At 38.4% G+C, this 26,662-nt stretch overlaps 3 protein-coding genes across 7 annotated transcripts in view; all 3 read left to right on the top strand.

Moving 5' to 3' along the window:
* Nucleotides 1–7,942, top strand: part of nsd3 (nuclear receptor binding SET domain protein 3) — a 31,822-nt gene extending 23,880 nt beyond the window's left edge. For all 5 annotated transcript variants that reach the window (XM_022196090.2, XM_022196087.2, XM_022196089.2 and 2 more), the window contains 4 exons: nucleotides 437–578; nucleotides 675–781; nucleotides 880–1,084; nucleotides 3,344–7,942. In XM_022196090.2, coding sequence (XP_022051782.1) covers nucleotides 437–578; nucleotides 675–781; nucleotides 880–1,084; nucleotides 3,344–3,615 — 726 coding nt within the window. In that variant the 3' untranslated portion in view covers nucleotides 3,616–7,942. The remainder of the gene's footprint in view (nucleotides 1–436; nucleotides 579–674; nucleotides 782–879; nucleotides 1,085–3,343) is intronic.
* Nucleotides 7,943–9,615: 1,673 nt separating this feature from the next.
* plpp5 (phospholipid phosphatase 5) lies at nucleotides 9,616–17,933 on the top strand. The gene is made up of 8 exons (XM_022196093.2): nucleotides 9,616–9,786; nucleotides 10,903–11,043; nucleotides 11,183–11,291; nucleotides 12,410–12,500; nucleotides 12,611–12,674; nucleotides 12,765–12,889; nucleotides 13,175–13,345; nucleotides 14,050–17,933. Exons 2-8 carry the CDS (start codon nucleotides 10,973–10,975, stop codon nucleotides 14,217–14,219), a joined length of 801 nt encoding a protein of 266 aa, XP_022051785.2. The 5' UTR covers nucleotides 9,616–9,786; nucleotides 10,903–10,972; the 3' UTR covers nucleotides 14,220–17,933.
* Nucleotides 17,934–19,358: 1,425 nt separating this feature from the next.
* On the top strand, nucleotides 19,359–25,569 carry cdc45 (CDC45 cell division cycle 45 homolog (S. cerevisiae)). Its single transcript, XM_022196060.2, has 18 exons — nucleotides 19,359–19,539; nucleotides 19,692–19,751; nucleotides 21,102–21,194; nucleotides 21,284–21,421; nucleotides 21,650–21,799; nucleotides 21,897–21,955; nucleotides 22,047–22,095; nucleotides 22,299–22,360; nucleotides 22,725–22,775; nucleotides 22,865–22,984; nucleotides 23,094–23,225; nucleotides 23,346–23,444; nucleotides 23,527–23,688; nucleotides 23,825–23,963; nucleotides 24,063–24,146; nucleotides 24,243–24,361; nucleotides 24,714–24,790; nucleotides 25,185–25,569. The coding sequence occupies exons 1-18, from the start codon at nucleotides 19,489–19,491 to the stop codon at nucleotides 25,247–25,249; spliced, it is 1,710 nt and encodes a 569-aa protein (XP_022051752.1). The 5' UTR covers nucleotides 19,359–19,488; the 3' UTR covers nucleotides 25,250–25,569.
* Nucleotides 25,570–26,662: the final 1,093 nt, after the last annotated feature.

The following is a 26,662-nucleotide window of genomic DNA, read 5'->3' as shown; positions in this document are numbered from 1 at the left end:
TCCTGTTATTACATTTTTCACCAAACTGGTTGCACATGAAGCAGCATAACCTCTTCCTTTATTTCTCACTGTGTATTAATGATTCTGTTTTAGTGGCTCCATGCACACGTTTCACAAAACTGGGTGGTTAAAAAAAGCCTCTTTTTCCGTCCATCTTTGATTAAACACATTAATAAAGATAAATCAAAACTACATGAAAACGAGGCGTGAATAATAATGAGAACATCCTGCTGTCATTACCAGCAGCACCGTTCTATATTAGCCTGAAGAAGCTAATGTTAGCTTTTGGGTGTGTGGAGTTTTGCAGCTAACAGATGTCAGGTGTTGCAATTAGCAAACAAGATCAGTAACTTTTGAGCATTTGGAGGACCTTGGAGCTTCCTGCTAGACACTGAAACATTGTTCAGAGAGTCTTAATGTCTGTTTTTCCTTCTAGGATCGTGTGATAGACGCCGGCCCAAAAGGGAACTCGGCCCGGTTTATGAACCACAGCTGCAGCCCAAACTGTGAAACCCAGAAGTGGACGGTAAACGGTGACGTTCGCATCGGACTCTTCACCCTCTGTGATATCGAGGCCGGTGAGTTCACATGGAATAGTGACGCTCATGCTTACATGTGTTGTGTTAAGTTCAAAGCTAGATGATCTGTTTAATGTGGATCTGGTGTTTCTACAGGCACAGAGCTGACGTTCAACTACAACCTGCACTGTGTGGGCAACAGGAGGACGTCCTGTCACTGTGGATCAGACAACTGCTCCGGATTCCTCGGGGTGCAGCCAACGGTGAGGACAGTATTAATGTTTCGCCAACTCGAGAGCAAAACCTAAGTTTGGAACCTGTGTTTGAGACCATTTCTTTCTTTTTCTAATGTTTCTTTCAGAGCGCTGTGGTGATGGAGAAAGAGGAGAAGGCCAGAAACGCCAAGCTGAAGCCGAAGAAGCGGAAGATGAGGATGGAAGGCAAACACACTCATGAGTACTTCTGTTTCTGCTGTGGAGAAGGAGGAGAGCTGGTGATGTGCGACAGGAAGGACTGTCCGAAAGCGTATCACCTGCTGTGTCTCAACCTCACCAAGCCGCCATACGGTAAAGACAATATTACACTGTAAAGAAAAGTTCAGACATTTTACGGTAACAAACCTGTGAACTCAAACAGTTTGATGCAGTTTATATAACACTGAAGCACCGTAAATAGGTGAATCAGGAGAAAAGTGTGTTTTTTAGATTTTTTTTCATACATTTTTCGACTCAACACAGTTTTTAATGGAAAAATGCCATAATATGTATAACAATACTCTCATTTTTGCATTTAATTCTCAAAAAGAATACAGTTTTTCCTAGTTAAAATTACGTATTGTTGTGCTGATGATGGAAACATGCTGCAATATTTACAGTAAGCCTGGCAATTTCTGCATAGATTACATGTAAAAATTACAGTTTGTACAGGTCAGAATGATTTACTTTTGTGTTAATAACAGACATGCTTTAACCGCAATTTTTGCTAAAAATATATATATATTTAATGTTACATATACTAACTATTGTGCTGATAATGAAAAAATGCTGTAATATTTATAATAAGTTACACAAACTTTATTTTTTATAGTATTTTCATGTAACTTTTAACATTTTTGAAGTTTAAAACTTTTTTTAACAGTAAATCATGGAAGGAAGCATGTTTTTTTTAAAACGCTAAAATCAATAATATCAATGCCTTTCTTTACCGTAAATGTAGAAAATGTTTTACTGTAATTTTATGGTCGTGTTTTAGCGACCACAGTTGCCGGAATTTTACTATAAAAACTTCTTTTTTTTTTTTACAGTAGACCTCATATGCATGTGTTTGTTTACATGTAGACATTAAAATCAATGCATAATGTTGAAACAATTTTTTTTTTCTAGAGCAACTTGCCTCCTAAATGTTTTTCAACTTTTTCGTTCGGTTGTGTTCACTTTAAACCCCGGTTATAACGTTATATTCACACAGTAGTAGAATTTGAGAAGCAGGATAAACACTCCTTAGACTGACCTAGAAGTGTTGATGTGATATTCCACGGTGCTCAGCTTTAGTGCCAACGTTCTCGTCACATCAGATAAAGAGTCTAAATTAGCTGCTTTTGTAGTGTCGCACGTTTAGCCACATCAAACCAGATGTGTTTACAGCCGTTCTACCCACACTTTGTTTACATGTCTGTAGTTCCTTTTACCAAGTGAACAATATTGTCTTCATCAGAATATCTCTGACTCACCTCAAACAATTCCTGGGCGTTTTCTGCTCATTACACTTTACCTGCTGCGTTTTGTTTTGCATTTTTCCTCTGTTATTTATACGTTCTTATGCTCTGATTTTACTGGACCGGCCCTCTTGAGATCAGATTGGGCTGAATGTGGCCCTTGAAGTAAAATGTGTTTGACACCCCTGCTCTACACGTAATACTTAATTTACTCTTTACACATTTAATTTGTGTTCATACTCGTCTACTTGTTTCACATCTGATTTGGGCAAACACAGCCTGCAGTTGAGCAGAAAAAAGTCTTTGTCACCTGACTGCTGCTTCCATCTAATGGCTTAACAGTTGCTCATAACTTTTTGCTTCTTTACAGAATTTTGTGAGAGCAAATAGTTTATTTTTGTCAAACTCTTAAGTGACACGTAGAATAAAATTATTTTGATGAATTTAATTCAATTTCCCGACTGTACGTCCATCACAGATGAGTAGTTCAAGGACTGCTGGAAAGTTCAAAATCCAGTGATTCTGTGTTTTTACTGTTTCTGCCTCAGATAAATGGTGTAATTTTTGTGGTTTTGCAAAGACAAAAAGCCACTGGTAGGTTTTGGGATTCAGAGGATGAAAGATCAGCTAACATCACTTGATATATGTTGAACAGAAATAAGTTTTTTTTTTTTTTTTTTTTTTTATCATTTCCGTTTTTCAAAATAACAAACCACCATAACAGGGGCGGCCAATAACAGAACTCTTTTCTTCTGTGGTTCCCTGATGGTGGAACAAGTTACTACTGTTCGATCTGCTGAGTCTCTCTCAGTCTTTAAGAAAATACTATAAACTCAGGTCTTCACTGAACACCTCTGCACTTGACAGACTGCAACAAAACAAGTCCTATTACGTCTGCTGCCTGTAGACATCATGGTCCTGTTATGACTCATTAACTTGTTTTATAGCTCCTATCCAGGTTGTTTTCTCCTGATTAGATCGTGCTTATGCTGAATCTACTCTGATATATGTTGTTTTGGATAAAACGTCTGCTAAATGAAATTGTAGAATTGTAAAATAACCTCCTGTGAGCTTACCTTTAGGCCTAATCGTCCTGTCTTCTTGTCTGCAGGACGCTGGGAATGCCCGTGGCATGACTGCAGCGTCTGTGGTGCTCCGGCTTCGTCCTTCTGTGACTTCTGCCCTCGATCGTTCTGCCGGGACCACGAGGCGGGAGCGCTCACCGCCTCCTCCCTGGAAGACCGCCCCTGCTGTTCCAGCCACAACCCTCTTAGTCCGCTGGGCTCCAGCTCCAGCTCGACCCAGCCTCGCCGCTCCACCATGAGCCCCGCCAGGGTCAAAGAGGAGCCGGAGCCGGAGTCGGGCCAGTCGGCCACCGAGTGACGCCGCAACTCCCTCAATACCTCATTCCCTGCACGGTGCCCGGCGCTCCCACCTCCGACATGAAGCAGCGCACCACTAAAGGGAATACAGTGCTTTTTGACCAGTGCGACGGCCGCCATCCAGAGCCGAGACTCACTGACGAACACCTCGATGCCGTTTGTGGCGAGAGCAGAGTGGATGGAGCAACAGCAGCGGGAGTGACCAGGCATCATCGTGCGGCGTTTTCCCTCCTCTTGCCATAAAAACACACCACTACTTACTCTGCAGCTCGCCTGCGCCCAGCGGAGGGCCCAGACCACAACCTCATTATGTTTTCTTTTTTTTAAATTGTTTTTACAGCTGTGGAAATTTTAAGTGTTGTCGTCACGTCGTCAATTACCGGCACTTTGAAGAACTCAGCGAGCGAGGTGGAGGGAGGCGAAGGGAGGAGGACGAGGAGGAGACGTAGAGCCGAACCTCTCCACCGTCATGCTGCTCCTCTCCTTGTTTACCTGCTGTAAGCTGTGGTCGACATCTCTCACACAGGACGGCTTCACGATGGAGGCGAGCCAGCTTTACTCCATCGCTCCTGGCGTGATCCGTCATCCTATTTATCTCTTTTTCTTCTCGGAGAAAAAGGAGCAGGGAGGGAGTCGGGGAGGGGAAGGGGAAGGGAGGGAAATGACCGATTTTGTGCAATTTTTTTCAGGACCACACTACATTCCAACCTTCCTTAAACATGGTTTTAATATACTTATGGGTATAGATGAATATAATTATATACAGTATCTATGTTTGTTAATGTTTACAGACAGATTCTCTCACTTCATCTCGGTGAGTGGTGTATTATGTTTGTTTGTTTAGGTGTTGAACATTACGCAGACCTCCTTGTGAAAATAGTCCTATTAAGGTGAAATATAATGGTATATAGTGTAATGGTATGACATTACAGAAGTACTTGTGATTTTCATATTGCCAGTCTCACTTGCCATTGTGTACATAATTGGCTCACAATATTGTAAAGAACTTAAAGATCAGGAGCGGCGGCGGGAAAAAAAACGCCTCTCCGGTTTGTTCCTGAAAGAAGGAAACGCTTTTTTAAAACGACAAGACAGATCCTTTTTTTTTTTTTTTAATTTTATTTTGAAATTTCACATTTCGTCCGAGTGTTTCCTATCATTTGTATAGCAGATTGAGGGGCCCAGCTTGTGATCACTGGTGCTGTCTTAAAGTGTTGTTAACAAGCCTTAAGTTGGGTTTTGGCTGTAGTAACTACTGCCCAGATGCAGTCCATTTCAGTGAGTTCATTTCAGTTGTGTACTGTGACGGCTTCTTTAGTTGTTTTTTTTGTTTTGTTTTGCCAGACTTTTCTGAAAAAGCACTTTCACACGGCTCGTCGCTACACGGTTTAGCTAGGTCATACATCTACAGAAATGTATACTAAAAGAACATACGACAAGTGTTTCAAAAATGGATACCTCTTTTTCTCGTAGTGACGTTGGAATTTGAACTGTGTTGTAACTTTTGTTGCCTCTAGGTCAGAAACATGGTGAGTGCTGGGTGTGCTTTTGTTTCTTTTAACTTGAGTTTTTCCTTTTTTTTTCTTTGAGGAAAGTGGCCTAAAATGCTGTGTTTTTTGTTTCGTTGGCACAAGTAGGAATGACTGCCAGCCCAGCTTCGTATGGAAAAAAAGTCCTCGGTGTCTTCTGGAGGCACTTCTTCTTCTTCTTCTACTTCTACTTCTTCGTCTTCTACTTCTACTATTTCTTCGTTTTCCACCTGGAGAAAAATCCTCAAGGCTGGGCTTTCTAAGAAGACATAACGGCGTAACAACAGTCCAGTCCAGTTTAATGTACAAAATACAAACTCCTGTACAGTGTTTTTAATCGCTCATCTGTCAAATCCAAATTTTTTGTATTTATTGCACCGCATTTTATACCAATTTCTTTTTCAGACACCAGTGCAGTACTTTTGTCTCCCTCTTCACCACGGTGTAAGTGAAATAGACTATTTAAAAAAACATGGGGAGTTTTACATAATATACCTGTATTTAGTCCTATTTTCCTTTTTGTTTTTTTTTACATTTGGTGTAATGATTCCACATTTGGTAACCGCCGCAGCTCATCGGCGTGTCGTGACTCACTAATAATTGGTGTTAAAAGCAGTTCAGTATTGGAATGTAAAGTTTCTGTTTCAGACTCAAGCGATCGTCACAGGAGGAAGCTTTTCTGTCATCATGCCTCAGCTTTTTGCTTGCGATTTGTGCTTTTTTTTTCATGTTTTTTGCCCTCAAAAGATGCTTTTTTTGTAAGCCTTCCACGGTGGTTGGTGTCAAAAGTTGAGAAACAGGGTTAAACAGTGCCAATGTTTCCAAATCTGTTCAATTCTTTTTTATTGTCTCCTTGAATGCAAACAGTAGATGCACACGATGGCCTGTTTATTTTGTTGAACTCGTAGTAAATCCTTCAGGAAGGTTGTAGTTTTTAGTTTTCAGAAGATGCTGTTGAGCTGCCAGGTGTTTTTATTACTTCTGCCATCTAGTAAATAACAGAAATGCTTCGAAATTCAAACTGCCGCCTCTGAAATGACTCCAAACGCCACTCAAGAAACAAAATCTTTACGCTTTCTGAAGGGTTTATTGCAGGACTGCTGTATTAGAGCTGCTTTAACCTGTTAAACTGGCAGCTGAATGTTAATCATAAAGCAGAAAAATCCAAAAGGGGGGGGGGGGGGAGCGATGCGAGCCCCTGAATGCAGAAAAGTAATAAAGTTCTCGACATTCTTTAAGCTATAAACTTCAATTAGACCGTTAAAAATACTCAACCTCACACATATTTGTCGTTTGTCCTCTTAAAAGTGGTCTAGAATCTATAAATATGCAAATTTTCCTCATTTCAAAGTCCACTTTTGGTGCAGTGGAACCTTAAAATTGCCACATCAAACATGTGTAAGTTGCATATTAGACCATGAGTTGGGACTTAAACTAACATTTAACTTCAAATGTCAATAATAATAAATAAAATCACACGTTTGAGTGAAGGAAACTTTAATATCCTAAATATGCACAGCACAGGTGCTTAATCGCATAAAGGGTCCAGAAAAAGAACTCCTGCTTCTTTTCTGTGAGCTTTTTGCCTTTAAACGTCAGTATTTATGCACAAATATAGTTTTTGTCACTATTCAGCAGCTCTTCCTCCTTTATTCTATCCGTCGTTTTTTGTGGACTCCTGAAAAACAAACGTTATTTTGTGTAATCAGGTGGGTGCATCATCTTAGATGCACTTGTACTCAAAACGGTCATCTACACTTGAATATTCTTTGTGTTTTAATTTATTACTGTGTTGTTTTTAAGGCATCCCTGACTCTTGTTGCTTCGATAAACACGACTTGTGATGACATAGCTGGTCTTACAGCCTTTGTTTTATTCTGAAGGTGGCTGTTGTTCAGCTGAATTGCATGCTCCTGACACCAGACAGTGATTTAATGCCAATGTTTTTATTTTGTTTTATGTTTTTCTTACCATATTGCACAGAGATTCAGTAAAACCGAACAGCCTTTATTTTTCTTTGCACCTACAGATCGCATGACCACGATCGTTTCCTTTGTGCCAGTTTGTCGCCCTTCTCAGCTGATTCAGCAGCAGTATTACTCATTGAAGTGTCCCCTTTTCAACAGCTATCTGATGTTTGTTGTTGCCCACGTTTGTTTGTTTTTGTTTGAAGAGACAGCATGTTTGTTCTCGTTTAAGTGACCCCTTAAACATTGTTTCACTTAAATTTTGGATGGACCACCCCTTTTTCGTTTGTCAAAGGGCATGTTTCAGTTCACCGTGACGTCTTTTTTTTTGTTTGTTTTGTTTTTTGTGCAATGTTGCCGACTGTCATTGAGTTTTTAGTTGACATGCTGTCGGGCAGTGATGGAATAAAGAAATAAATTCACCTTCATAAGCACTCATCTCTTTTTACTTGTAGTAAAATTGCTTACAGTAACTCTAACTGGGGTCATATCTATCTCTCTTGGTGTTGCTTCGATTAAAAACGTGGATGAACACAAAATGCCATGTTGATTACTGTTCAACCTGTGTTACTGCATACTACATATTGTTGAAGAACCTGTAAATAGTTTGCATTGAACTTGCATAGGATCATGTTACTGTGGCGTGCTCTTTTTGCCTGTACAATTCTGCTTCTAAATGTGTGTGACTGTTGAGACGACACTCTTTTTGTACATGACTGTCTTTTTATTTGAGAATATTGATTCTGTCCTTTTTCATTCTAAAGTTGAGTTTGAAGAGTTCAGACATGCCTGAAGTTTGACTTTAATAAAGCTGTACTCTGTCTCAGTGAAACGCTCTGTGTTTGTCGCTTTTTAAAACTGATTTAAAACAATCTTGATTTTAGTCTTGAGGTAATAAAAATAAAATCTGTTAGTGAATTAGAACGCTGTCACAAAACATTTGCCATTATATGGGATTTTTCCTTTCAAATTTCTTTGAAATTCGTGGAAATGTTAGTAAAATTACAGAAATGCATATTTATATACTGATGTGACATTACAATAAAAATAATAAATATCTACATATTTTTCAGAGAATACATTTTAAACATAAAAAGACAATTAATACATTTGCAAATGTATCATAATATCAAATATTTCCTTTTAATTTAATGTATAAACTAGTACTTTAAATATATTACTTATTTTTATAGATTAACAGCATCGTATTCTTTCTGTCTACTTGCAAATATTCTTTATTTATTAAAAAAATAAATGAAACGTGATCTCAGATTAAGGCTGAAAAATATATTTTGATTTAGAAAAAAAAATTTTTTTAGCTGTATTTCACTGTGTTTCTGGCTCCCATGTTTTGTTTTTTTCCTTTTTATAGTGTATTGACGGATTTGCATAAATATAAATAAACCTAGAAAAAAGTAAAAACATTGATTTATTCTGTTACTTCTGAAGAAAATTCAGAGGAAAAAAATGTTAAAATGAAACTATAATGCCACATAATAAACTATAATACGTTGTCAATTAGGAAGAATGCCAGACTAAATGATTTGATAGAAAAACAAAAAATCATGCAACGTCACAGTTTTTTAATCATCTGTAGCGTGACGTGGCTTCTCGCATCCACGTGTCAAGTCAGATAAAATTATCTCACCGCCGCTTCCTGTTTATGAATTACTACAGCCCGACATTCAAAAAGATATTTAAACACTCTGTGATGCTTTTAAATGCTGAGAACTCATAAATCATAACAGACGATACAAAAATATACAAGTTTAAAATACAATAGGTGTGTTGCAGTAGTCATATGAACAATTATTCTATTTTAATTAAGTTAATAATTTAATTATACTCTTAAACTTATGGAATACAAATGGTGGCAAACTAAACAAAAAACTAAGAAAAACAAAGAAAAGAAATGTGTTTTGAATCCTTGCAAGCTTATTCAATCTGCAGCTCCTAATTAGTGCTAGCTATCTAATGCTTGTAATCTTCAGTATGACATTGATCACGCAACAAAGCAGAAATAATCGGTGATAAATGTTATTTCACAGAACTTGACCAACAGAAAAAACACGTTTATAATGTATTTCACATGAAAAAATCTCAACTCGCTTGGCAAAATACAATAAAAGCAACAGCAGTACTCTGCATGAGTACTTTTATTGCTTTTATTGTATTTTATGAAGCGTGTATAAGTATGCACAGTAACACACAACATAAGTATAAATGCAAAGTGTAGATTAGTTTAAATATACAAACTTTAAATGGCAAAAATGTATAATTCAATCCTTAAAATATACTCGTAAGTGAATAGTCTCTTATGATTGTAATTTAACATTAAAGAAGGAATTGTATTTAGGAATCAAAAGTAAAGATTTGTGTTATATAAAGTGTTTGACTTGCACTTACTTCTTTAAATGACATTCTATTGGAGTCTTTATAATTCAATAAGTTGCTGCTTCATTTTCATACTCTTATGTTGAAAATCTGTACCGGATGTGTGCGTTGTATCTGGAAGCTTGACGCGGCTCTCCGCACCTCCGCGGCATCTGTGCTTCTCTCAAGTCCTCAAATGCGCGACTTTCACCGTCGGCAGAACCGGAGGATGTCGAGGCCCGGTTCGTGTTAACGGGACGTGTTAATATGAGAATAAAGAGATAAAATACCGGCCCGTTAAAGGTCAGTACCGGAGCTGCTCTTGGCTGGTTGTCAACGCGGAACTGGGCCAGATGTCTTGTTTGACAGATGTTGCTAGCTAGCTTAGCTCAGTCTGCTAACATCTAGTTTCCACAGAGTTATTGATGCTAGCTGTGTGTTTCTCTTTTTTCGTGTGCTGACAGGCTGTACGGTTAGTTTGAGGTCATTAAAATGTGGGGTAATGCTAATTATTGATAAATAGCAGCTTCTAAATATGTGTATCACCTGGAAAATGAGGGCACAGGTGCAGCATGTTGGCCTTTACTTCAGCTTTAAGACGAAGCAGGAGCTGCACAGTAAATACTGACACATTCTCAACATTATCTTTAATACCAGCTTATCTCATGTAGACTGACTGGACACGTTTTAGAGATATATTGTACAAAAAAAGAACACTTCCACCATTTATTTGGGATTTTTCCCTGTTTTTGGAGACAAGTTTAATATAAAGGAGAATAATGTCTTAGTAATTACATGTGACCTTCACTGTGTATTCCCTGAGAGCAAACACTGACCAAATCCCCCTTTACCAAGAGGGAAACACTTCTGACAGAACCAGGCTCAGGGATGGCAACCATCTGCCTCAACCAGTTAGGGTGAGGTTAAACGAGTGAGAGAACCAGAATAGCAGACGGAGAACAGATAAACAATGCAGAAGAGAACAATATCTGCACCAAAATAACATCAGGAGGATATCAGATGAGTTCAGGGTGAACTTTCTCTCACAGTCCTGTGAAGTGGGAAACCTGTGTGGGTGTGGAGAGCTTTTGAAATGGAAGAAAATGTGTCAGAAATGATTGTTTTTTTTACCTAGACATCTAACATAAGCAGACATTTTTGATAGAGATCAGTTGGATATATGAGGCACTGAGACATTGCCATAGGAAAATAAGCATTAAATAATAATAACAGTTTCAAAACTACCTCAAATTATTAGTATTACTGAAGTGCAATATTTAGATTATTGTCCAACATACACATTGAGCTTATGCTGACTGATGGATTATTAGTCAGGCTTTAATCATAACAAAAAAAGAGCTATTTGTATTTAAATTGATCACTGTATAATCTAAAATTCAGTCCTCCTGTTTCATTTAGTCCCAGTTCAGTTTAAAGAAGGTGGCGTGACGATGTTTGCTGTTGACTGAAGTCCACTCTGAGAAACAAAATGAAGAGGAGGCTGCTGCGTGGGTTCCTGTCGGAAGTTTCCGTCCGATTAGCGCTGCTGGTGGTGTTCCTGTAAGTCGTGTGCTTCCTTTGAATCACGCCTGCGGATGCGTCATCTCATTTGCAACAGATCCATCATCTATAATGCAGGTATTGTTTCTTTATTGCGGAAAAGCAAACACTAATATAACGCTGTTTGTCGTACGCTCAGGGTGACGGAGCAGCTTCCTCCTTTCTACCGTGAGATCCAGGCAGAGGAGATGTGGCTTTACAAGTTCCATCGTGTGGAGAGAGACCATGTTCCCACCTTCCTCATGTTTGTAAGTGTGTTTGATTTCATCTGAGATAAACTAGAAGGTGATAAATCCTTTCTCTTCTCCTGCTGTGTCTTAAAGATCATGCTGATGTTTCTTACCATCAGTTAACGTTACTCTGTCAATGATTATCCAAAGCTTATTGTAAGTAAAGCTGCAACTGAACGCTGTTTTCATTGTCGATTAAGCTGATTAATGATCTTTTTTTGCAGAATTGATTATTTATTTAGACTCGAAGATGTCAGAAAATGGTTAAAAAAAATCAAATGACTTGTTTTGTCCACAGCCGGAATATAATCAGTTTGCTGTCATGGAGAAGGAAAGAAAGTGGAAAATACATTTATGAAGATAAAATGAGAGAATTCTACAAGAATTCATGTCTTTTATTTTTGTCAAAAACGTCACTGTTATTTTTCATTTTGCTGCTCAACAAGAACATGAACATGATAGATATCTAGATTTCTGGCACTGTAAATGCGCATAATGTTGCCTTCTAGTTTACTTTCGACAAACCAATTCCACTGTTTTTGCTGGTTTTCATCTAGTAGTGACAAAAACAGAAGCAGTTTGTCTGAAATATTAATATAAAAACTATCACGATACTTTATAGTGGAAGCTGTTATCATTTATGTGTATGCTATACATGCATACGGACAGATGTTTAAGGAGAAGTCCACCAGCTCTACACGTGTTTCTGATGTACAACAGCATGCATTTCATGAAATAAAGTTGTTTAAATCCTTTAGTGTCTCCAGATAAAGCTGTGAAATTCGATAAATTGGAGGTGTGGAGTTAGAAAGAAGTGACCCTACCAGACCTCTGTAATCTTGATGCCTGCTTGTCTCTTGTAACTGGAGACTACATCAGTTGTTGTGAGGATAATGCATCTGAATCTCTGGTAGATCTGATTGAACTGCATTGTGGGTAATGTGGGCAGCAGATTATGTCGAGGGAGAAGACTGCATGGGATGACAACGTTGGTTTCTCTGATGGTTTTTCCGGTTCTGCTGCATCAGTGTTAATTGCTGCTGGAATGTCACTCTAAGCTGGTGGACTACTCTTTTAATTTCACAATAAATTAGTAGATTATTATTCAGCCCTTCTCTTTTTCCTGTCTGTGTCAGACTGTGGCGGTTTTCACCCCTCTGATTGTAATCCTGGTTTTCACCTACATGAACAAGTCGGAGCGTGGAGATCTGAAAGAAGCTTCACTGGGTAAGAAACAGGGACAGGATTTAGTATTTTTCATTTTAAAATATGTCAGCTAGCTTTTTGAGTTGACTCGTCTTTATTATGATTCAGTTGTGTCTCCCCCTGTCATCCAGCTGTGACTCTGACGCTGGTGCTGAACGGAGTTTTCACCAACGTCATCAAACTTGTTGTTGGCAGGTAAAACAGCAGAGCAGATTGTAACTTTAACCAGTGCTGCAGTGAAATAAAACCTGAATTTGTCCTTTCTGTCTCTCTTTGTTCTCTCAGGCCGCGACCAGACTTCTTCTACCGCTGCTTCCCGGACGGTCAGATGAACCTGGAGCTCCGATGCAGCGGTGACCCAGATGTGGTCATGGAGGGCAGAAAGAGCTTTCCCAGCGGACACTCTTCCTGTAAGAGGCTGTTGTGGTCGATTATGTTTGCATGGCTGTTGTATTTCTAACAACAAAAGCAAATAAATGCACAAAGCGAGGCAGGCGGCCGACCTCTCAAAATGGATCCATTTAAGTGTGTTTTTGCCTTCAGGCTCATATTTGGTTGCATGAATCAGAATGCATCTTGTGTTACTCTACAGAGCATCTCTTGGGCTCTGATCCTGCTGCATGACACTCCTCTGTTTCTGTATCAGACGTCCTCTGGCTCTGATCACCCTTTTGATTCTTTCTCCTTGGTTCCAGTTGCGTTCGCGGGTTTGGGTTTCACGGCGCTGTACGTGGCAGGAAAGCTGCGCTGCTTCACTGCAGCAGGACAAGGCAGAGCGTGGCGGCTGTGTGCCTTCCTCACCCCTTTACTCATCGCGACTGTGATCGCCCTCTCCAGAACCTGCGACTACAAACACCACTGGCAAGGTCAGGCTAAAAGCACTAGTCATCAATAAAATGACTGCTGTACGGAAACAGAAACTTTTCCGAGTGCATTTTAGTTCAGGTGCCACAGACATCCCAATTTGATCTTAAGTGGGCCAGACCAGTAAAATCAGAGCATAATAACCGATAAATAACCACAACTCCAAATTTTTCCTTTGTTTTAGTTCATAAAAAAAGCACCTTCTGAAAATATTGACATTTAAGGATTTATCTTTTTACAAAACATTATGAACAAACTGAAATTTGTGAAGAAAAATAAATTCAGTTTCAACAACATTTTGCCTCAATTTATCATTTCCACATTACAGCTGACAATTCATTGTGTCTACAAAGGAACAAAGCATTTAGCCACATACATCTGGAACTGAATGATATAGTGTTTTACTTTAAAAAGGACAAAAACAACAACAACAAGACAAAATATTACAAAAATGGGACATATAGCAAAACTGAGAAACAAAATGACCAAAAAAAGATCAAAAATTAGACAAAAAAGTTACAAAGCAACAAAAATGAACAAATGAGAAAAAAAAATGACAAAAGTGTGAAACAAAACGACCAAAACAAAATGACCAAAACGAAACAGAAAACAATTAGTAGAGCAAAACACAGAATGAAACAAAATGATAAAAACGGTAGCTTCAGTTCAGACTGTGATATGTGTTGTTTTCTCTCTCCCTCCATAGATGTGTTAGTTGGGTCTCTGCTGGGTCTGGCCTTCGCCTGGCTCTGCTACCGGCAGCATTATCCTCCTCTTCAGGACCCCGACTGCCACAGACCTCTGCGTCACAGAGAGACTGTTCCCACTGCACAGGAGCGCAAGCTGGCCAACTCCAACTACATCCTGCCCCTGTAAAGCATCTGTAACCGCATTATACTCTTATCTGGTGTCATTTTTACCGGGTTACTCAGTAATCTGTGTAACGCTGGTTTTCACTTCTTTAGGGCAGGGCAGCATATCAGTATTTATTCTCTGTCGCCAATCATTGTAACATGATGCACAGTTTGTTTTCTAAACTAAAACTACAAGTAATCAGGCAGTCAGGTTCCTCTTGAACGGTTTCTGAAACATTTGAGAGCTGCTTTAGCACAGCAACAGTCCAACGCAGTGGACGTCAGCCACACACCACCTGAAGGGTGTGTTTCTAAACCTACAAAGATGTCATTACATGCTGGAGAGATCGATTTTAGAAGTCGGCTAGTTCTTGTTTCCCACGTGGCCCAGCTCTGCACACGCTGTGCCTATAGATCACATAACTTTAACTAGTCACAACAGCTGAGCAGGTAAACAACACAACCACTGCACTATTTAGTCCACTGCCCATCGATCCCTGGCTCAGCTGATGTGAAACAGTTTCTCACGTAGGGTCACTATTTTGTGATTGTTTTGTAAACTTTTTAAACAGGTTTGAGGGAAGATACCTGAATACTATATTTGGTTTCTGTTCATTTTCGACCTTTAGGAGCAAACTAAGGGGGAATAAGATCAAAGCTCAAAACTTCTCGTTAATAATTGAGAATTTCCAGGCACATTTTATGATCTTTTGGAGCTTGCTCAGGTGTCACGACAAGACTAAACAAACACCACGAGCTGAGTCGAGGGCGTCAGACTTCTGTTTATCCTGCTGGTTTAAACGTAATAGCACAAGCAAACCTCTCAGAACTTCAGAGAGACGTTCTGACCAGCTCATGTGGCAAAACTTCACATTTAAGCTCAGCTGATGACCCGTAAGTCAGCTGCATTTGCTGAGGAAGATGGTGAAATACGGTTAACTAATCCAAAATAAGTGGAACTTTGAGCTTAGATCATAAAATATTTGATTTGTCCAAGAAAAACCGGTGAAGTAAGAAGTGTCTGAGAGGAGTGGGTTGCATGGATATAATCCTTTGTAACAGTTATCATAGTATTGATAGTTTTTGTGTATAATGCCTTTTTTGAGACATCAGAAAAAGAAAGGAATGTCTTAGTTAAACCTGCAGATTCAGTAAAAGACATTAGCTAATGACACCATACAGTGAGTTATAACGATGCTATCAACGGATGAAAAGCTGGCAATATTTGATAGCTTTCGATTTGTCCACAGATCCCATGATGAGACCAAATCTAAATGTAAAACATCACAAATTAGTCAGAAATGTGTAGTTTCATTCTTCTATCAGCTAGAAAAAAATCCTTTATGAACTGGGTATTGTATTTTTCAACTAAAATGACAAACTCTAGTAAAAAGTTTTTTTTTTAAATGAGGACTATTTTCTGTCGTGGATGAATACACATTTAATGTTATCGTAGTTTTTGAATAACAATGAAGCTGTGTGGAGGAATAAAATATCTCTAAAAGGCATTTAATTCTGATCTTTATGGGATTAATTGGCAAGAGGAAGAATATCAAAAATTGCCAGATTTGTCCTTTAAATTAACAGTTATTAACACATCGTAATATTTTCCACCTGGGTTACATTTCAAGGCAAGTTAATTTAAAACGACTTGTCTTTAGTGCTTTAAATTTTCTGTCTTCCTCTAGTAGATTTTGAATGTTTCCATCAGCAGTTTTTTGACAACTATTAACATGAAATCCTCATAGAGCAGCACCACTTATTGTTTCTCTAGTGCCTGCTATACTTTAGACCGTCATCTCATCTCTGCTCATCTGAACACGTCGCCCAAAGTTTGTCGCACTTTTAAAAAGAAACCCTGACGTAAATGTTTTCCTACATCTGTGGTCTCAGGCTTACCGCCGGTCTGGTTTTTGTAGCTGCACACCGGCTCCTCTGCCGACTCGTGGGGCTCCGTCCTGAGTTTGAATGTTCACCAGAATTGGAGAGACGAGGTGCATAGGGTTGGGTTTAGGAGTGACGGTGGAACCAGATCTTTCTGATGTACCTGGACTGTAACCTCTCCAGGTGATGGTGCTAGCCTCCCAGTGCTCCTGCTGGTCGGGTTTTCTATCCTGTTAATAGTTCTGGCTCGTGAAGTTTGGTTTTTGTTCTTTAAAATCAGTGAATGCTACAGTTTATGGTTTAATCGCTCTGTTTTCAGTTGTGTCCGTTCATTATGCTCACAAGGTTGGTTTTGCATTTGAAATACCTTCAAATGTACATGTTTTATTTACTGTTTTTCCAGGTTGCACCGTAGGAAACTACCAAACCTCATGTTTGTGTGTGAAACCAGCCAAAGTTTTTCAGGGTCAGAGCACTTTTTGCTTGTGTCGCTGTAATCTCAGTGGCTTCCGACCAGACTTGGCAGAAAAAAAACATGAATTTGTGCCTTTGTTTACATCACTCTGAGTTAATGAATGAAGTATACACTGCATGTGACAGTGTATGCTCTCTGTCATTCCGTCATGTTACCTTTGTTATGAATCTTTACTTCTTTTTTTTATACTTTCCAGTATATAGGATTCACTTGTGAAGATACACAATGTTTAAATGTGGCATGCTGCCTTTCTTTACCTCAGAAAATACTTTACTTTTCATGGATTTAGTTGTCGATGGAGTCAAATGTGAAGGTTTTCTGTGTGGTGACTAACATTTACAAGCGAGGGATTACACAAGAAGGAGGTAAAACTTACCTCTAAGACAAATAATATCTGAATTTACCTGTTCAGTCTTACAGGTATTTTTTAAGACGATGTACAACTGAGTTTAATTTTGGGGCATGTAGGAGTTTACTTGAATATTTGTTACTTTAAATGTGAGGATCATGAAAACAGGAGTCATATTTGTGGGTTTCTGGGGAGCTTTCAGACAAAGAAAAAAAAAAAGAAAACGTTCATTAGACTTTGCTGCATTTTGATAAAATCCTGCATGTTCACAGCTCAAGAGCAACATATTACCCTCATAACTTCCATCCATGCTGTTAATTTATGTGGTTTTCAGGACACATTTACTGTTTCAGGTCCATGATCATGTCTGTTCTTCAGATCTACTGTCATGACAAGGGATTATACCAAGATTTGCCTGTTTGCTTTATTTATGTCATGACCACAGAGTAGCTGCTCATGCTGATACAGTATCCTGATTGTCCATGTTGTGATGCTTTTAATCAATCTTTTCTTGACACTAGACAATGTTTTGAAATTACAATGCACACTGTCTTCTGCTCTTTTGAATCAGCACTCCTGGTTTTGTTCGGTAATTACAATAGAGACACAAATATGCACAACAAATTGTGAAGCTGCAGCGATGAGAGTTTGTAGAGTAGCAGAGTTTTCTGTTTTATAGCTGCAGTTTGTTTCTTCTATTTGTAGATGATGCGCTGGGGAGGGATGTCCTGGTTTGTTTATATGTATTTCAACAGGAGGGAATGTCAAACCTCATTTTAAAGTCATCGTTCTTGCCGCCTGTCTTCTTGTTGAAGCATGTCATCCTGATTAAACTGATATATTTGAAGGAATGTCGTTGTCGGGATTGTGGTTGTAGGCAGGAATTTAGAAAAAAAATCCTTTTCAGAAATAGTATGACTGTATTTACAGTAAAATCACGAGCAAAACTAAATCTTTCATTTCAATAACATTTAGCTTGTTTTGTATTATTAAAGACTGATTAAAATGGAGATGTTGAAATATGAAAATGAACATGTTTTGTTTCCAGTTTTGGGGTCCTCAGTGTTCTTAGGTTCTCAAGGGGATGCATCAAAATACTAAGTCATAAATTATGTTTTAAAGTATTATTATATACTCAATAATAGTATATGTAACAAACAATGACTCTAGTCTGTCTTATTCCAACACATTAAGACTGGATTTGACCTCTGTGTGCTTCGGCCTTGATCAAAGTACAGTAAAGTAACCTTATAATTATTACTACAGTATTTCAGTCACAAGTAAGCAGTATTTTTAATGTGCTGTCTTGGTATTCGAGATATTTAATTGTTTGACAGAGTTTTGGTCTCTGAATTTCAATTTAAAAGATGAAACTCAGGTACCAAAAATGCTACTCCTCTAGAGTCTTTTGTACATCAATGCAGACCTGACCTATCAGTAATACTTGAAATAAACTCTTATCATTATCTTTTCAGGATATAGGCTATTCAAGGTTGTGCTGTTGGACTAATGTTTAATTGAAGCATTTTAAGCTCTATTGCTTTCTGTATCGCCATCCTCCCAAGTCTTTTTTGTTTATTTGGTGATTTTATTTTATTATTTATCATTAATCAGGGTTAGCGCTTTCGCCTTGCAGCGAGAAGATCTCTGGTTCGCGTCCCATCTTCCTGGGATCTTTCTTCATGGAGTTTGCATGTTCTTCCTGTGCATGCGTGGGTTTTCTCTGGGTACCCCAGCTTCCTCCCACAGTCCAAAAACATGCTGAGGTTAATTGATTATTCTAAATTGTCCATAGGTGTGAATGTGAGGTGTGATTGTTTGTCTGTACATGTAGCCCTGCGACAGACAGGCGACCTGTCCAGGGTGTCCCCTTGTCTTCGCCTGAGCCGGTTGAGATAGGATCCAGCCCCCCAGCGACCTTAATGAGATTAAGCGGTGCATAGAGAATGGATGAATGGATAGATTACTTATCAGAATCCATAAAGTCAGTGATTGACATCATCAAGGAAAAATGTCTGATGTTTAAATCGGAAACGTTTTAGAGTAAAAGTACATACAGAATAGTATAAAACTGAAAAATAAAGTACAATATTTAGGCTGGTAGTTACTGTCCATCACTGCCTCTGTATTTATAAAATCTTTCCTACAGCAGTAACTGAGTTCATTCAGCTGTCCAGGTTTGCAAAAGCTTTGTGAACAACAAAATGATACAAAAAATGTAATTTCTGTTATAAAGTTTAAACATAATTTCTGCTTTATCAGAAACAAATCTACAGGAATCCCTCGTTATATAGTGTCTGTGTGATCTGAGCAGGTTTCTGTCTGGTTGTTTGTCTTCTTTGTTTCTGCTCAGCTTTGTTGTCTCAACATGGTGGGCGTGGCTTCATACCTATTACGTACGCCGACTCCTGCCCTCTGATTGGTCGGAAGTGACATGCAGATTTGGCGCCACATTTCTAACAGGAACAGAGCGACGCAGCTCGGAGTCTGACAACAAACCAAAATAACTTGCTCTTCATGCCGCTTTAGGGCTGTTTTTTTCCTGCTTGTCTCATTTTAAGCGTTTTAATTCGCCACTGGAAAATGTTCATCACGGACATCAGGAAGGATTTTTATGAAGTTGTCGCCAACCAGGTAAGTGTTTTGAACTAACTGTAGCTTTAGTTTAGCTAGCTGTCTCGAGCCATGGACGGCTGACGGTGCTTAGCTTGTAGGTAATTTAAGGTATTGTTTCGAGTCGCGAGACATTTATTTTGTGTTGTAAACGTATAGTTCTTTGCTTTCAGAGAGTCGCACTCCTGGTGGCCTCAGACATCGACGCTCTGTGCGCCTGTAAGATACTACAGGTAAGATAATGTGCTAACTGTTAGCAAGAGTTGGCTCCTGTTCGGGCTCAGAAAGCTGCTTTTTGTTGTCCAAGCTTCATCAGCAACAAGATCCAACAAAAACACGCACTACGATCTCGTATCTACTTTATAAAAAATATATATACATGTGTTTGCTCTCGCTTTGTGACCACCAGACAGGATTGAACGATTTGAGAAATATATCTACTTTGCGATTTTTCTAACATATGATCCTTTAATGTTTAATCTTCAGTTCAATATTTGATGTGTGGTAGATCTAAATTTATCTATATTCTAGATCTATATTCTAATGCAGAGATGAGAACTTTAAGATTTAAAGAGAAGGAATGTCCTCAACATCTATGATATGTTTAAAATGGCGTAGGAGAAGCTGTGTTAAGCTCAACAACTAATGTAATAGTAATAATTAAAAAGACAAAAATAATTTCTACAAGAGACTAATAGGATCTTTCTGGGAACAGCTTTTGACATTGCACAAGCACTTATGCAGTTTGTCTTCCTCATTTGCAGACACCGGTAGAAGTTGTTTATTCTTTACCAGCTTATTTCTTGTATAATGGATCTTTATGCATAATAACTGATTATTTCTTTATATGAGAACTTGGTATTTAAATACTCAGTTATATCTCCTGCGGTAGAAATTATACTGGGATGTTGCCACATTTATATTGTTTATGTTATAATCGAAAATATTTAACTTATCATGTGTTACATGTCAGATCAATCAAGGAATACAGCTTTGAAAAGTGAATTAAAGTGTCTATCTTTACTTCCATATCAAGACTTATGATTCAAGGTTCTTTTAGAAGTCGACAGATCTGGAGTTTTTTTTTTTAGGCTGATACCAATAGATAGGTAGATAAATACTTATTCATTCACTTTATTGGGGGAAATTGAAGAAAACGTGGAGACTAATAAAGGAGAACTGATATTTGGGACTAATATACATTTACATAAAAATCTAAAAAAAATGCAAATAGCAAAACAAAACTGTGTTGAAATGCTTTTGTTTAAAAAATGGCCACATAGGTTTCATTATAAGTAAACTTTTTAAACATTTATTGTTCAGTATTTGCTATTTTTCATGATGTGTAGCCGCTCAGTGTAGATGGGATATTGTTTGAGACAACAAAGAGGTGATTACAGGTATAGAGACACAGCTGCATTAAAGCCAGTGTAGCATATTATTAAGTAATTGTATTTTAATGGGAATCAGTTAAATCATATATCATACAATGTCATATACTGATAATCAGTATATTCCTAGTTGTCAGAGGATGAAATTGTGAATTAAATCATGTTTGCTTAATCTGTGTGTCTCTTTACTAGGCATTGTTTCACTGTGACCAGATCCAGTACACACTTGTGCCAGTTACAGGCTGGCAGGACCTTGGCACTGCCTTCCTTGAACACAAAGAACAGGTACAATTAAATCAGACTTGAACTTTCACGTGAGTATGTGGCAGTAAGGAGGAACTTAACATATTAATTTGGTTTATGTTGTGTTGTAGTTTCGATACTTTGTTCTGATCAACTGTGGGGCAAATGTTGACCTCCTTGAGATGCTCCAACCAGATGATGACTCCATCTTCTTCATCTGTGACACTCACCGGCCTGTAGATGTGGTTAACGTCTACAATGACACCCAGGTGATGTTTAAGGATCGGGTTATTTCAAAGTTTAGACTCATTTAGCAACAGTGTACTCACATTAAAATGCTTTTCCTTTTGAATTTATTCATGCATTTGTTAATTGGTTTTCTTTTCCATGTGAAGTTTGCTGTATGAGAGTTAAAAAATTTAAATCAGTGGATCTAAGCAGCTTTATGTCACTTGTGCAGGTTAAAGTTAAATGAACTACTGTCATCTTCTCCACAGATAAAGCTGCTAATTAAACAGGATGATGATCTAGGTGTCCCCTCTTATGATGATATCTTTCGAGATGATGACGATGAGGAAGGAGATGACTCCGGAAACGAGAGCGATGAAGGCTCGGAGCCGTCTGGCAAACGGAGGAGATTCGATGAAGTACGTATTAATTAGATTTAGTAGATCCAACAGAAATCAGTCAGAAGAATGTGGACTTGAATGTAACAGTCTTGTTGGGTTGATTGTATCATCACAGGGGGCAGTTGAGAGGAGAATTGAAAGACAGCGAGCGAGGAGGGAATGGGAGGCCCGAAGGTGAAGTGTTTTTAATTATTCAATAGTATTTAGTTTTATTAATACTCAGTACAATGACTAAATTGATGCTGATGTTTCACTTATTTCACAGGAGGGAAATCCTGTTTGACTATGAGCAGTATGAATACCATGGAACATCTGTGAGTAAACGGTTTTATAACACTTAAATGTTTCCTTTCTAAGCTGTGGCAACTCCAGATAAGCTTGGAAAATAAACTTTCACAAAACCAGTAAATTAAAAAAACATTTTAGAGTTCACTTTGTGTATCTGTAGATTTTTTTTGCACATGTTCTGCTGTTTTTGAACGAATTCTTAAAAGTTTTCACGTGTTTCTTCTGTCAGGCTGCCATGATGTTTTTTGAGCTTGCGTGGGTTTTGACTAAAGACACCAAGGACATGCTGTGGTGAGCTGATTGTCTTTTTCAAATGCAAATGTACTGGATAGCTGCAGTGATTATTGATTATTTGGCACCTCTGTAAGTAATCACCAACTGTTTTGTGAACTGATTATTTGGCTTTACTTCAGTAAGAAAGATTCTCTGATTCTACATCCTGAATTTTTTGTTTTCTTTGCACCTGTATGACACTAAACTGAATATTTTTGAGTAAAAGAAGGCCTTGTTGGGCTTGATCCACATTTTTCACCATTCTCTACCATTTCATAGAGCAAACAACTAGTCAATTGAAAACAAATTATTCAACATTTACGATAATCTTTGTCATAATAATCTCTGTACAAACTGAGGTCTGCAGTATTTTTCTTTGCAGGTGGGCCGTCATTGGGCTGACAGATCAGTGGGTTCATGATAAAATCACTCAGTAAGAATCTGTTCATTATTTCATTCAGTTATTTAAAACATCACAATTATCTGGAGGACTTATGCTTGTCTGCCTTGTTTCTTTTTCAGTATGAAGTATGTAACAGACATCGCCACAATGCAGCGACACGTTTCACGGCATAACCACCGAAACGAGGACGAGGAAAACTCTCTCTCCATCGACTGTATGAGGATCTCCTTCGAATACGAGTATCCTTCGTTCGTCCGACATGTTGTCATTTTACAGATCTTTGGATCCCAGCTTGTTTCACCATACCAGACAGAATCACACTTTATTCTCCTTAACTTTCTGCTCCAGCCTGCGTCTGACACTCTACCAGCACTGGTCTCTCTATGAGAGCATCTGTAATTCCTGTTACACATCATGCAGCTTCAAGCTTTGGACCTTAAACGGCCAGAAGAAACTCCAGGAGTTCTTGGCTGACATGGGGTTTGTGTTGAAATCAGCGCTTTGTGTGTTCGCAGTTGGAGGCACGCAGGAAGTTTATTGAGTGGACGTTTGTTTTTCTATGTAACCTTATTGTGTGTCTGTGTGTGGTGCTTTTACCAGGCTGCCCCTGAAACAAGTGCGACAGAAATTTAATTCCATGGACTTGTCGATCAAAGAGAACCTGAGGGACGTGATTGAAGAGTCCTCTAATAAATTCGGGTACAAATCTAGACTTTAAGAGTCTCTTACTGTCATTCAGTTTCCTTTCATAATTCACACTTTGTTTGCATCTCATCATCAGTATGAAGGACATCCGCATCCAGACGTTCGGCGTTCACTTTGGCTTTAAGAATCGTTTCCTAGCCAGCGACATGGTTCATGCTGCTGCTGCCTTGCTGGAGAGCGCTGAGAAAGACGAGAGCAACAGCGACAACTTCATCAAGGCTCTCGAAGCTCTTTCCAGGTGTGTGAAGAAGCAGGTTTACTTACTTTACTGCTGAAAATCTTCATGCAATTAAACTTCCTCCATTTGTTTTTTTTAAAGCTATGAAATGTTTGTGTCAAAATGTTGTTTTTTTTCTGTCCCTTTGTCTGTGCAGGAGTAACCTTGAGCGTCTACATTCAGGCATCGATTTGGCAAAAAAGAAGCTGATGGCCATCCAGCAGACTGTGGCCAGCTGCATCTGTACCAACCTCATCCTGTCACAGGGACCCTTCCTCTACTGCTACCTTATGGAGGTGCGAACACCCGCATGCCTGATACACGTGGCTGGTTTTATAGCGTCACATCCTGCCCAGATCAAGCTTTTCCTCCTCCTCCTCCTCTTTCATTTGTAGGGAACACCTGATGTGAAGCTCTTTTCTAAGCCCATGGCTCTGACTCTACTCTGCAAGTACCTCCTGAAGGCTTTTGTCCATTCGGTGAGTATGTGAGTGCAGATTGTGAAAGGAGGAGATTAAAGTCAGTTGTTGAAGTTTTTCCAATCTTTTCTTGTTCTCGGTGTCTTGGTTGTTTAGACGAGGAATAAACGCTGCAAGCTGCTTCCCCTCATCATGGCTGCTCCTAAAGACGTGGAGAAGGGAACCGTCATCGTTGTCGGGATCCCACCAGAGTCTGAGACGTCTGACAAGAAAAAGTAAGATTTCGCTGTGAACAAGAGCTCTTTGTGAATAGAAGGCGACTGCAAGATATGAGAGAGAATTCAAACTGTGCTACTGTAATAATTCAGCGTAATTTAACACTCAAGTAAAAACGTTTTAATATTAATGTAATTATTTTTGTTTTAATGCAATGTCAAGCTGCTGAAAATGCTATTTACTTACATTTACCCAGAATGCAAATTTTCAAAAGCTTCAGACTCATAAATGTTAAATATTTTGAAGAGTTGATTGATTGTATGTCTGAATTTTTTATGTCTCAGTTTTCTTAAATGTACAGAACAATTGTTACTTTATTTCTTCAAGTGTATTTTGTGTTCTATCTTCAAGTTTCTTTGGTCGAGCGTTTGAAAAAGCTGCAGAGAGCACAAACTCCAGAACTCTTCACGACCACTTCGACACCTCAAGTAAGTTCATCTATAATCTCTGCTCTGTTCTGAATTCTCTTATTTGTTCTTTCAGAGAAGTCAGTCTCTTCTATGGGCACTAGGTGGCAGCCTTGTCTTTGTGTAATGCTTTTATTTATCCGACCTGATGAAGGGTCAGTTGAGACGCTCATTACTTGTGTTATTTCAGATGTTTGGATTGCAACCCGAGTCATGTGTGAAATAATGTTTGAGTGCTTCTAGTCGTTCCTTCAAACATTTATTCTGGACTGCTTCCATTTGGATATCACTAATCCACAACACTGACAAGTTTTCAAATTAATTACACAGATTCTTCCCAATGAAAACATGTCGCAGTGTGACGGATGAGTTCACATTTTCTTCTTATTTCTTATCTGCGTTTTTCTTTGTGCAGTAATTGAACTGAAGTCAGAGGACAGAAGCAAGTTTCTGGACGCGCTCATCACTCTCCTGTCCTAAAAGTTCAGAGATCAGAAGACTGTGAGTTTGAATCTTGGTTTGAACGGTGTCAGATCTGCTGCGTTTCACATCTGCATGTCAGACGTGACGGAAATGAATCGTTGGTGTCCGAAATGTAAAGCGTCACCTAGACAAGAACGTTATCCAGGTTTCATTTTCAAAGGTTTTAATTGGTTTTGTGTGTATATTGTACAGTCTTGTAAATGAGTGGAAGTACTATTTTTGTTTTTAAATTTCTGTCTCTTATTCCTGTCTGTGTATGTGAGTAGTTCATATCACAATACATTTTAAACATTAATAAATCATTTTAGCAACTTAAATGCTTTGATTGTGTTTTGTACAGATTCCTCTACATTTTTAGCCTGATTTTTCAGGTATTGGTTATCTTCTTCACATTTCGTACCTTTTTTTTATTTTTGAATTTGGTCAAACTTGTGGCTCTGAGTCCTGCGTTCCTCAGGTATTTCCTGTCGTGCTTTTATTTCTCTTGGTCTGGGGCAGCCGTCTGTCCAGCTTCAATAGTGATTTGCTTTTTCATTTCCTGAGCAGTTTTAGAAATTACAAAAGCAATTGTCATGAGCCTGAGGATGAATGTGAAACCATTTTTTAAGCATTATAATCATTCTCTTTTATTTTTAAAATATTGCAACAAGCAAACCAAGAACTTGGAATATTCATAAAGGGAGAATACAGAATCTCCTCGAGTACAACTTCATGGTGGAACCACACCAATTTCATGGTAGTATACAGTTAAAATGAATATCTGTATATACACATCCACATTTAATACATGGGATATTTAAATGAAACATCCTTTTCTTATCTCTCTAGACAAATATTCAATCATGAAAGTAACCAAGTAACAAGAGGGCTTTTTTTTTTTGACAAATATCGTTTTATTTGCTGCTGTTAGATAGGTGAGATGTGCTGCTTGTTGTAACAATACTAAACTAAGAACTTTATTGATCGTAGGTGTTACTGCAGCTGAACAAAAGTGGTTTCTTACACACTTTAGAAGAAAAAGTTACGCAGCTAATCTAAAGAATTTAAAACAAAATGCACAGAAATTGTACATATCTACAGGAATTATAGTGGAGACGGACAATCGCGAGACACACTGTAAGAAAGAACTTTATAGTAATTTTGTCGGTTCAATAACAGAAAATTGCTCTGTATGTTATGGTAAAAGATATGACAAAAAGAAAACACTGGAGCTCGTTTAGTTCGACCTGTTCAAGTTCATGTATAGTTCCTTGAACAAACTTTGCAATTATACCAACAGTATGTGAGAAGAAATGCATTAAACTCAGTAGATTTAAATCTGTGCAAACAAAACTGTTCATATCCTCTGACAGGCTCAACCAAAAGTAATCTGCAAGGAAACGTGAATTCATGGTGAAAAGTCATTCTATT

The sequence above is a fragment of the Acanthochromis polyacanthus genome, chromosome 7, assembly GCF_021347895.1.
Source record: "Acanthochromis polyacanthus isolate Apoly-LR-REF ecotype Palm Island chromosome 7, KAUST_Apoly_ChrSc, whole genome shotgun sequence".
NCBI lineage: Eukaryota > Metazoa > Chordata > Actinopteri > Pomacentridae > Acanthochromis > Acanthochromis polyacanthus.
Note: the sequence above shows the minus strand (reverse complement) of the source record. Positions and strands in the feature narration are given on the sequence as shown.